This window comes from Chinchilla lanigera, unplaced genomic scaffold, assembly GCF_000276665.1.
Source record: "Chinchilla lanigera isolate Chin_1 unplaced genomic scaffold, ChiLan1.0 scaffold00063, whole genome shotgun sequence".
NCBI lineage: Eukaryota > Metazoa > Chordata > Mammalia > Rodentia > Chinchillidae > Chinchilla > Chinchilla lanigera.
Window position 1 is genome coordinate 6,192,495 of NW_004955464.1, and position 12,702 is coordinate 6,205,196.

The following is a 12,702-nucleotide window of genomic DNA, read 5'->3' on the forward strand; positions in this document are numbered from 1 at the left end:
AAAGAAAAGAAAAGAAAAGAAAAGAAAAGAAAGAAAAGAAAGAAAAGAAAGAAAGAAGGAAAGAAGGAAAGAAGGAAAGAAGGAAAGAAGGAAAGAAGGAAAGAAGGAAAGAAAGAAAGAAAGAAAGAAAGAAAGAAAGAAAGAAAGAAAGAAAGAAAGAAAGAAAGAGAAAGAGAAAGAAAGGGAAAGAGGGAGGGAGGGGAGGACTGTGGATAAGGACATTCTTTAGTTTATCTTTCAATGTATTGTCTATTTGGGACTTTGGGCCTGACCAAGCCATATGACTGTTTGATTCTGGAGGAAGTCTTGCAAAAGCATTCGTGTAAAAGGAAATGATAGCAGGACCTTTGTCCCTGTGGAAAGCCTCGGGGACAACACTAGATGCTTTGCTGAGATATGCCCCAAGCAATGAGATAACATGAAGGCTAACTAAATCTCATTCCCGGGATAATTCAATTGTACTGTCCTTGCTAATCCTCTTAACTATTCCTCCCCTTTGCCCTGTTGTTGCCTTTGTTCTTTCTCAATAAAAGGTTAAAGAAAATGGAAAGGAAGGTGACAGTCCAGGAGGCTAAAGCTGCTTGAGCCCAGGATTTTGCCTCTTGTTTTTCTTTCATCCGTGGACACCTCACTCTTGGGACCTGTCACGCAGACAGAAACAGACTGTACACCAACAAAGAACAAAAGAAGGAAGCGGGAGGGAGGGAGAGAATATGAAAGCTATTTCTCTTTTGCAAAATCCAAATGAAACAGTATTGGTTTCTGTGCAGATGGAGCAGTGAGCCCTAGCTCACTATCTAGAGGTTGAGTATGCAAAGACACATATAGAACAATGCTGACTGCAGCACGGTATGAATAAACTAAAAATAAGAAAACTGTAAACAACCATAATCAGAAGACAGAGATAAACCATACAACCACGTACTAGGATATGAACAATTATTACATATAAGGAAAAGTATCAATAGGTTCTAACCAGGAAAGATGTCCAGTGCTAACTGAAAAAATAACTTGTGGTGGATTGATAGCTGGTGGTCAACTTGTGACCCCCAGCTGAACTGAGTAAGCCTGGTGGTGGGTGCGGGAGGCCCACCTGCGGATTGCTGACAGCAGCATAAAAGGCAGACCTGGAGAAGAAGAAGAAAGGCTTTTGGGAACTAAGAGGCTGCTGTGAGTGGAAAAAGGCTGTTGGAGCCGGTGGAAGCTGTAAGGAGCTGTTGGTTGTTTTGGAGGAGCTCGTCATGCTGGCTTTCCTGATGAACTTGGCTGTTTTCATCCTCCAAGGAGCTCGAGACCTTGTTAGTACTGAGAATGGCTTTGGTTCACTTTGGGGGAGCCCTGGTCCTCACTTTAAGCATCACTTCCTGGCTCTGGAGGGGAAGATGGTGCACTACCAGTCTCCTAGAGAAGCTTGTTGCGTTGGCTTCCCTGATGGGAACTCGAACATCTTCATCACAAGAGGAGCTCGGGACCTCACTGTTGCTGAGGATGGCTGTGGTACCTTTCCGGGGAGCTCTTTGCGCATTGCTTCCTGGCTCTAGCGTAGATCCCTCAAGCCGGCTAGCACAGATCCTTCATCCCACTGGCACAGACTTCCTAGATTCCACCACTAACCTCTGGGCCTTCCCAGTGCAGCTCTGTGAAATAGGCCTGCATGAGACGTTGTCGTGGGCTCTGGGCCTCCAGTTGGATTCGTGGAAGGCATTGTTATGAGCTCTAGGTCTTAAGCTGGACTCATGCAGGACATTTCTGTGGGATCCAGGCCCTCAGCTTGATTTCCTTCGTCTTAGTGTGTGGACAGATTTCCTGCACTCTTTTGTATATTGTTCTTTGGGTGACTATTATAAATAATCATATAAAATATGTGTCCTGTTTTATATTGTTCCCCTTGCAAAAATATCCCCCAAACCAACACACATGTTTAAGATATTTCCCTGTTTATAACCGTTTCCTAAAATACAAGTGTCCCCATAGGTATGACTGCTTACTTACCTATGTCTACACAAGCTTAGAAAAAAGGAAGGTGTTACAGTTTAGATCCAGAAGTCCCCGAAAGTTCTCATATGTGTAGAAGGTGGCTAGGTCACAGGGTGCTATATTCACCAGTGGATTCATCCATTCATGAGCGCAGTAGCTGCATGTGCTGTGAGGAGGTGGGGCCTGGCTGGGTGTCACTGGAGGCGTAACCTGCAGGAGCATCCCCACCCCCACCCCCACCTCCCGCTTTCTGGTTGCCGGGAGTTGAACATCTTTTCCTTTATCATGTTGCTCTGCCATCCTGTTTCCGCCTCACAACTAGCCAACCACAGACAGACACTGAGCCAAGATAAACCGGCTACTCCTGCCTATCTGGTAGATTCCAATACTGCAGACCCCGGAGAGAAACCACTTATTCAAAAATACTGAGGAATTTTTTTGAACCCATGCCTTACTTTTTTTTGTCTTTCTTCATTAGAGTTTTGAGCTTTTTCCCTTCTTTTTATTTCTTCTTTATTTCTTTGTTTTGCTTGCTGTTTTTTCTTTTATCTTCCTTTTCTTGTTTGTTCCTATTACTTTTATCAAATTCTATTAATTTTCTTTTATTCCTTAATATTCCTTTATATAGCTTTTCTCTCTTTCTCTTTTATTTCTCAAATTTTATGTTTATCATTCTCTTGTCTCCACCCACTCCATTTTTAGTAGTATTACTATTAAGCCTTATTAATATCTAGAAATTTAGTGAAACTATGCTACTATTGTTGAATTCTTTTAATTGTTAATGGTGGTAACAGTTGTTGCCTCTAGTATATATTTACCGGAAGTCTGTATTTGCTTTGTCTTTGTTTCTAATTTATTAGATCTCTTTTTTTTCTTTGAGTACCCAGAATCAAACTCAGGACCTTGCGCTTACCAGGCAGGCGTTTGTGCTACTGAGCTGTACCTCAGTACCTCACTATCACAAATAGATCAACTGGACAAAAAAATCAAATAAATATCAGAGTTGAACCAAACCTTCAAACAAATGAACGTAATAAATATCTATACTGTTCCACCCAACAGCACACAGGAGCACACAGAACTTTCTCCAAAATGGTCCTATAGATCTCTTTTCTACGGTTAAGGGCGGTACAGTGTTAATGTCTATTGGTTTTTATGGTATGTCTACATTCAGTCTTTGATTCTATTACCCAATCAGAAAAGAACTTCTCCACAACACATCACAAGCAAAATCCTACAAGTCCAACACATAGAATCTTAAAAGCTGTTAGAGAAAAGCAACAAATCACTTATAAAGGTAAACCCATTAGAATTACAGCAGGCTTCTCAACATAAACTTAAAAGGCCCGGGGAACTTGGAATGAAGTATCCTGAGCCCTAAGTAAAAACAGCTTCCACCCACATTAACATATCTTGCAAACTTATCTTTCAAAACTGATGGGAAAACATGGTATTTCCATGTCAAAGACATTATAGAAATTCATGACCAGCAACCAGTATTCCAAAATATTCTCAACAGTATCCTTGAAAAAGATAATGAAGCCAAAGATGCCAAAAAGTCTAATGGAATGAATCTACCTGGCAGAGTGAGCACTTAAGCAAAAGAGGAATAAGGGAATCTGCAACAGGAAAATAATACAATGATAGGAATAAGTAGACACATTTCACTAATAACTCTCAGCATGAACGTTCTTAATGCCACAATCAAAACACACAGACTGGCAAATGGACCAAAAACCAAAATCCAATAATATGTTTTATATAAAAAGTGTATTTAACCCAAAAAGATATTCACAGACTTAAAAAAAAAAAAATAAAAATCAAAGGATGGAAAACAATATTCTAGGCAAGAGTAATTCACTCAAAAAAGCAGGCGTATCCATCCTATTTTCAGACAAAGTGGACTTCATGCCAAAACAAATCAGAAGAGGCAAAGAAGGTCACTACACACTGGTTAAGCAAAAAATTCAATAGACGGAGGTAACAATTACAAACACATACAGTGAACATCAGCATGCTCAACTTCATAAAACAAACACTACTATACATAAAAGATCAGAAATACCAACACAATTATAGTGGGTGACCTCAATACCTCACTATCACAAATAGATCAACTGGACAAAAAAAATCAATAAATATCGGAGTTGAACCAAATCTTCAAACAAATGAACATAATAAATATCTATACTATTCCACCCAACAGCACACAGCAGCACACAGAACTTTCTCCAAAATAAACTACATTCTAGCATATAAAGGTTTAAGTAAACAAAAAGAATCAAATTATTCCATGCTCGTTATCAGATCACATGTAATGAAACTAGAAATCAATGGCAAAAGAAACCACAGAAATTATGCAAAAACATGGAAGTTAAATGATACACTCTTGAATAATCAATAGGTCGTAGAAGTAATCAAGGAAGATCTGTTCCTTTTAAACATCTTTGTTGCTATGACCCTAACTCTAACTCATCACAATCACTTCCCCTCCAACCTGGAAGCAGAGACAGTAGTACCTCAGTTCAAACTTGATTCTTTCCACAATTCTGCAAACCAAATTTGCAAACCAAACTGGACAAGAACTGAATCAAATTTCCCCATAAGGTCAACATTGAACCTAAATACTGAATTAGTTGAATTAGTTGATGCATTTACATAATGGAATTTACCCACATAGATAAGTATCAAAATATTATACTGAATGAAAGAAGCCTTATAAAGAAGAGGACTGTATGATTCCATCTCCATGTTCCTAGGTCTGTTTCTTTGCTTCTTTTGCAGATATAGTTCCAGGCTGCTCCACAGAAGAGAATCTGGCTGAGAGCCTGGGCTGGAAGCGCCCAGTTACGACAATCACTACATTAGTAAGTGCACACAGGCCTGGTAGAGACTACCTTCTCCTTCTTCTAACCAGAGCTACATCCCCAGCCCTTTTTATTTTGAGATAGAGGCTCACTGAGTTGCCTACGCAGAATTTACAGATCCCGTGCCTCAGCCTCCCAAATAGCTGAAATTATAGGCATGTGCCCCACCACACCTGGCTTGTAACCGGAGTGGAGGCAGGTCTGCAGCACCTATAATGAACTTCCTAGCAGACAAAGTTACCCTTTGGGACAAAGATGCAAACTGCTTTATAGATTATTTTTATGACACAGATCAGAGAAGCCAAAGAAGCTGCAACAGTGAGAGAGAGCAAGGAATGACAGATAGAAAAGTAGAGAATGAAGACCTTGATTTAGATGAGGAAGAAAACAAGAGTGTAGATAAATGTTTGACTAGTCAAACTGCTACAAAATGGTCATGTTTGAACATGGAAAATGTTATTAGATTCTTGCCAGGAGTGAAACATTGGACCGAATGTCAACAGTGCAATCCAGTGTTGGAAACTGCTTCTAACCAGTGAATTTGGGTAAAAGATGAATTTGATCAAGAATTTTATCATTAATTTGATAAAAGATCAATTACAAAAGAGGAAAAACAATATGTATTTGCCAAAAAAACGCTACAAAAGAATTCTGAAGCAGACTGGAGAACAGACAAGTAAAACATCACAAGAATCTCCTAACAAAATAGCAAGACCAGTGAGATGACAAGTATGTCCTACAAAAAAAGACAGGAAAATAAAACACATATACTATCACTGAAACCAATACTTGTATACAGAACATGCTGTTTTTACGTGTGAAGACTGCCTTGGGCGTCGTAATTAAAGTAACTGAAATTGAAGTAAAGATTATTTTTGTTGTAGAGCTTTATTTTTATTTTCATTGCAGTTCATATAAGAATTTATTTATGCTGTTATTTTTTAGATTTTGTAAACAAAAAACTGATATTGAAAATGTTTATTATAAACATTAAATAAATACTATTAATTTAATATTTACTTTATTGATATTCTGTTTTCCTGGTACTTAAGAATGCTTAGAAGGTTCTTCATTTTCACTTCTGGTAGTCTGAGATGTCATGTAAGAAATCTAGAGGGGACCATGTAGAGAAGGCCTCAGGAAGGCCAATAGGAAAGGCAAATCATACAGGAGGTGGCCCTGAGACAGACAGAGGGGGGGGAGAGAAACAGAGAGAGAGAAAGAGAGAGAGAGATTGATTCAGTCATTTCAGCACCCCAGCTGAGCCTAGCTTCAAGGGCCCATGAGGGATCGGACATGTGAGTACTCATTTTGGATGTTCTAACCACTTGAACCCTCAGATAACCTCCAGCCAACATTCTATGGTGTAGAAGAATTATTTAGCTGGGTGCAGTCACTTATAGAACTGTAAGCAATAAATCGCTCATTGTCTTAAAGTCATTAAATTTGGGGGTGACTGTTATGTAGTAATAAATAACAAAACAGTGGGAGAAAGGATCTTAGGCTGTATCACATGATGTAAACTAGTTTCCCTCAATGCCCTGATTTTGAAATGACCTCTGTCTCTGTGCCTGTCTGCCTGTCTGCCTGCCTGCCTGCCTGTCTGTCTCTCTCTCTGTGCCTCCATCTTCCTCTCTGTGTGTGTCTCTGTCTGCCTGTCTGCCTGTCTGCTTGTCTGCCTGTCTGTCTGTCTTTCTCTCTCAGGGACCAAACCCAAGGTCTAGACAAGTGCTAGACAAGTGCTCTGCCACTGAGTTACACTCCTAGCCCACTGCTGTCTCTCTGTACGTAAAATTCAGGAGTCCCTGTAGTTTAGAAATTTACAGCTCAAATTTATCAACGGACATTGACCTTAATACCCCAATTGTAACATTCACAATCTCTACCCTGATATAGTTCAAGCAGAAATTCGGCAGTGTGATGATCCCTTGGTCCAGGATCTTGACCCCAGGTAGAAAAGTTTTCCATCAAACCTCTACCCTACCTAGGAAATTTTCTTTATCTTTTTCTGTGAAGTCTGTTTGCAGTTTTTGAGAAGTTACAATTCCTTCTGCAGAATTCTTCCAGCAGATATAATATGGACCTTCTGCAGAATTCTTCAGCACTATTGAAGTCATTTTTGTCTGCTAATGCTTTTAGTAAGATTTTAATGTGCCCAGCCTTAATTACAATTGATTAATCCATTAAAATAAATAAATTTGGACTTTCAGTTGGCAGTCTCTGTTGTGATCTCTATGATCTTCCTTCTCAAGGCGCTGAAAGATGAAAATGTGTAATATCCTTGAAAATCAGCACTGATAAACAAATGTTGTGAGACTATAAGAGTTTACTAAACATAATAATATTCATAAAAATTAAAATGATTAATAGAAACACACCTAAAAAATAAATATGGATATTAAACACTCACCTTGTACTCCTTTTCAGCAAACCTAACCTTACGCATGAAGGGCTACATCATACCAGACATCCTTGGCAGACAGGGCCAGCAAACTCTTTCAGATATATTTCACTAACTTCTCTAAATTCTCTACAACTACCCACCCAATTATTAGTCCCATAACCTTTGATACTACCCTCTTCTATCAGGCCTCCCTTTGTATATACCATGAGCCAACACTTAACAGTCCCTTCACTGGAGACACTTGTCACTGTAACCACGCCATCACTACCAAGAGGCCACAGACTATCAGTCTCATCTTACCTCCTTACCTGAGGTAAATGGAAAGTTCACCCAACCCAACTGGTTTTCTAGACTAACCACTATGTCAGTGTCTTCCCCATGTCTAATTACTCATAAGCCCTCTAAACTCTTTTTATGGGATCTTGTTAACATCTCCATTAACTTTATTAATTCAAGCTACAATAGGAGCCTCCTTGGCTGGTTCCATCTTGGTTGGGAAAGTGAGCCAAGTCCCTGATTTAGGGGACCTATACCTTATAACCCCTTTGTTCACTATACCTCATGACTTGTCTGTTCCACTCAGGAATCTTTTCCCTTTACAGCCAGGAAGTCTACCTGTGCCCGCTCACTAACTAGACAGGAACATGTGCCTTAGCCTATTTCTCAATATCAACACTGTCTCCAACAACTATCCCTCCTTGATCCCATTACTGACCACATCCTCCAAAAAGAAGGCAGTCACTCGAATCCCCCTTCAAGTTACATGAGGGATATCCACAGCAGTGCCCCCTGCGGTGGGAGGACAGACTACTTCTCCCACCTCTACTGAACCTGCTCACAGGACCTACAGCACAGCCTCGATAATCAAGGGCCAGGTCCAGCGGGACCATTGCTGTCCTGTACCATCATCTGCCTCACCGAGACTCGCGGATGGAACATGATGCTGTCATGTGTGAAGACTGCCTTAGGTGTGGTAAGTGAAGCAAAGATTACTTCTGTGGTAGAGTTTCCTTTGTATTTTCATTGTGGTTAACATAGGAATTAATTTCTGCTGTTATTTTCTAGATTGTGTAAGCAGGTAAACGGTTGATGTTAAAAATGTTGATGTTTATTCTCCACACCCATTACATATTAAAATTTTAATATTTTATTTTCCCACTAAGTACACATTGTTTAATATAATAAAATTCATAAATTTAAAATTAATAATTCATAAGTAGCAACACTTCTAAAAGTAAACATGGGCATTACACACCCCCATAGTGCACCTTTTCTAAAAATTTGCCATGTTGCCCCCAGGGCTACAAGATGCCACCCTGCCTCTCAGGAGCAGGCTAACGTAGAGATTTCGGTGCCCTCATATGCTGTTGTATTAATATAGTAAATCTTTCTGCCTCAATGGGTCATCTCTGGGTCTTAAATCTACCTGACACCCCTAGATTCTGCTCAGTACTGAGGCAAATTATCCCTATAATCTTATAGAAGTAGACAGTTGTACTTCAAGTTCATCCTTACCTAAAGGGTTTACCCCTATACACAGAGTCCCAGCTTAATGTCAAGGATGAGTACAAAACTAATGGAGGGAGGGCCTGAGCTGTGACTACTTTCCCCTTCTTTCCAGCCAGCTATAAAACAGGCTCACTGCTTTCTGATCAGCAAAGGCCTTGAAAGCAAGAGAAGTTTCAAGTCTTGTTAATTCTCTGGCATCACCTGCAGTTCTGCTCTCTTGTCACTCTTCTGTGCCTTAAGGGCTTTCTCCTATTCTGTCCAAGCATTTTAGTTGGCATCCATGGTGAGGCACATGATAGTACAGAACAGCAATGGTGAAATAAGGAGTGTGAACTAGGCAGGGGTGGTGGCACAGGCATATAATAATCCCAAATACTCTGGGAATCTGACGTAGGAGGATCATAAATTCAAGACTAGCCCAGACAAAGCCAGGCATGGTGGCGAACGCCCATAATACCAGCACTCGGGAGGCTGAGGCAGGAGGATCATTGAGAGTTTGAGACCAGCCTGGGCTACAAAGTGAGCTCAAGGCCAGCCTGAACTACATAGCGAGACCCTGTCTCAAAAAGACAAAAAAAAAAAAAAAAAAAGATTAGCCCAGGCAATTTAGGGACTTAGGAAGACCCTGTCTCAAAATTAAAAATAAAAAATGGGCTGGAGATGTAGCTCAATGCGAAGACCCTGGGTTCGAATCCCCAGTACCAAGACTTTGAACTAAGGACCCCTAAGATTCTTCACTATTCTGATACACCAGATGTAAGTGTAGATATATGGTATCACCTTTCACCTTTGTTAAATCACCTTATTAAATAACTGCTAAATTATGTTTTATATTGCTTACTAACAGACTATTTTATGATCACCAGATGGGCAAAGTTCTCTCATAGTATTATAACAGTTCTAAAATAACAGTAAGTGAGATTTACCTTTAGTTGAAGGGATCCCTTCTCCATCTTCTCAAACCCCAGAGCCAAAGTACAATTTGCCAAACCTTAAAGGAAAACATAATTATTCTGAAAATTCAAATTCCCAGATGTCCAACAAAATACTATAAATATTTCAACTTAAATACATATGTCATGAGCAGGTACAAATTCTCTATGATGAATGTTAACACTATGTTAATATATTTTAGATGTATATCTATATAAGCATGTCAATTTCTATAAAATGCAAAAGCACTTCATAATCCTATAAAGTTTTTCTCTTTTTTTTTGGTGCTGGGAATCAAACTCATGACCTTGCGCTTGCCAGGCAGGCACTTGCACCACTGAGCTATATCCCTGGCTCCTATAAAGTTTTTAATTAATGAAACATACAGAGAAATTCTTACATGCTTCTAAATAAGAGGAAAAATTAAGGTACTTAATTCTTCCCTTGATTGTCAATACACTAATAAAATCTTTTATTAATGTGGAAGTATGTTTTAGAAAGACAAATATAAAAAGCAAGTTCTGAATTTTAAAACATTTTAAAATTTATTTTAAAAATTAATTAAATTTTTTTTAAAGATTCCAAACCAAATCTCAACAGAACTGTTTTTGGAGAAAGGGAACATCTACAAATGACACTAAAGTTCAATTGAAGGGCAAAACATGACACCCTTGCCAAAATTTTTCATTAAAAAAGTGAAAGGAGGCTGCTCAGGCACCCTCCCGGGGAGGGGAGGTCCCGCAGGGCTGGGGCACAGCCCCACCGCACAGGCTCCCGGAAAGGGAGGCAGCAGGCGCCCGGGAAGCAGCGCAGATACACGCGCTGGCCCTCGGGCCGGCCATTACCACGAGGTCGAGAACCGCCATGCCACAGAGAAGCACCGGCACAATAGGCCCGCCCGGAGACATGCGTGAACCATCCCGACCGGGAGAAACCTCTGGGAAAACATGCCACACGGCGGGTCACTCTTGGCCCTGCCCTTGATAGCCACAAAGGTCCAGAGTTAGCAGAGGAGCAGCTGATGAACCAGGACTCGGAGAACAGGAGAGCACCGACGCCCGACAACTCAGCGGTCCAGCTGACTGGGGACGCGGGAGCCATTCGGGAGCCGGAAACCAGGAGGACCTTGTGCTATACCCGGGGAGATGCCCTGAAGGCCATTCTTCCCCTAACTGTACAGGCTGCGGTGGAGGAGCGAGAAGAGCTCCGCAGAGGTCTGCACCGAGACTTCATGGATTACATGGGTGCCCGATATTCAGATTCTGTAGAACCGCCTTCATGGAGAAGGAGGAGCCCCACGAAATCATGACTATAGAGGAAAAAGTGGATGGCCCGTTCCTGAACACTGGTGCTGGTCTGTCGGTCCTTCTTTTCAGCCCTGGCCTTCCTTCCATCCGTCACACCTCAGTGAGGGGAGTCACTGATGAGGAGGTAATCCACTATTTCTCACAACCCTTTTGCTGTAACTACTTTTTGGATCTTTCTTGCATATCTTTGTTTTCCTGAGAAACCACTTTGAGGATGCCAACATGTAATGCAGCAGCCATTGATGATCTCCTACCAATCTGTCCATAACTCTGTAATGTTTGTATTGTTCCCATGCTATTTCATAAATGGATGTAAGTTTGTTACTACATGCTTTCAACAACAACCATTGAGAATAGTCAATGACTATTTCATTGATCACTCATGTATAGCTCAATTTGTTTTCCCTAGAGACCACTTTGGAGAAACCAAAATACAGTATAACAACCATTGATAACTTCCTGCCATTTTTTTCTGTATCTCACTATTATTTGTCTATTTGTTTTCCTGAGAAACTATCTTGAAGATACCAATAGGTAAAATAACAACCATTGATAATGTCCTAAAAAAAAAAAAAAAAAGAAAGGAAAAATAATGAAGGGGAAGGAGGGGCACTAGCTCTGTCAAACGTAATATTTCAAAACGCCAAGAACCAAACCCTGAGAAGTGGAATTGTAATTAATGATCAAAACAGTGAAACAGAACAGACAGCCTAATAAAAGGCCTTAAAATATTCAAAACTTAGAATGTGATATAGATCTGCAAGAACTGAAAACATGGCCACAAAATATTGTACACAAATGTTTACAGCAGCATTATTTATAGTAGCAAAAAGAAAAAAAAAAAAAAAACCCACAGAAACAACAATGTCCACCAATGATGAACAGATAAGAGAAAATATGGTACAGCTATACAATGGAATATTTGCCCATTAAATGCTGATAGATGCTAACATATGATGAAAAATAAGACATTATGCTAAGTGAAAGAAGCCACAAAATGCCATGTATTACAGGCTTCTGTTCATATAAATGTTCAGAATAGAAAAATTCACAGAAACAAAAGGATTAGTGGCTGCAAAGGACGGGGGCGGGAAAAGTGACCGCTGCTAGGCACAGGGTTTCTTTGTGGGTACGAAAAAGGTTCCATAATCAAACAGTGGTGATAGCTGCACAATTCTGTGAATATAATTAAAAGACACTACATTGTATACCTCAAAAGGATGAATGTCATAATATGTGAATTATATAGCAATGAACTTTTCTTTCTCTGACATACTGAGATTCAAACTCAGGGCCTATACACTGAGCCACATCCCCATCCATCCACCTACCTACCTATTTATCTACTTATTCATTTAAGACAAAGTCTCACTAAGTTGCTGCCCAGGCTGGGCTTGAATTTGAGATATTCCTGCCACCACACCCAGCTAGAAATAAAGCTTTTTTTTTTTTTTAAAGGAAAACATTATAAAGCAATCTCTCTAATGATAATGTGGAGAAATGATGAAAAGCGGCAATAATGTCACTTGTATTGAAGTATACTAGAAAAATGAGCATTCCTTACCACCCTGAATCAGCTGCCGGGCCATAAACAAAGCAGTAGAACCAGTAGAGCAGTTGTTGTTGACATTGATTACAGGAATTCCAGTCAGTCCCAGACTGTGATAGATAGCCCTCTGCCCAGAAGTAGACTCACCTACATGAA

General features: G+C 40.1%; 1 protein-coding gene across 1 annotated transcript in view; it reads right to left on the bottom strand.

The window, feature by feature from the left end:
- The window catches only part of Scp2 (sterol carrier protein 2), a 127,047-nt gene that overhangs the window by 95,254 nt on the left and 19,091 nt on the right, over nucleotides 1-12,702 (bottom strand). The window contains exons 4-5 of the mRNA XM_005398565.2: nucleotides 12,562-12,693; nucleotides 9,684-9,748 (exon numbers count right to left, since the gene is read on the bottom strand). Of these exons, the coding sequence (XP_005398622.1) occupies nucleotides 9,684-9,748; nucleotides 12,562-12,693 (197 nt within the window). The remainder of the gene's footprint in view (nucleotides 1-9,683; nucleotides 9,749-12,561; nucleotides 12,694-12,702) is intronic.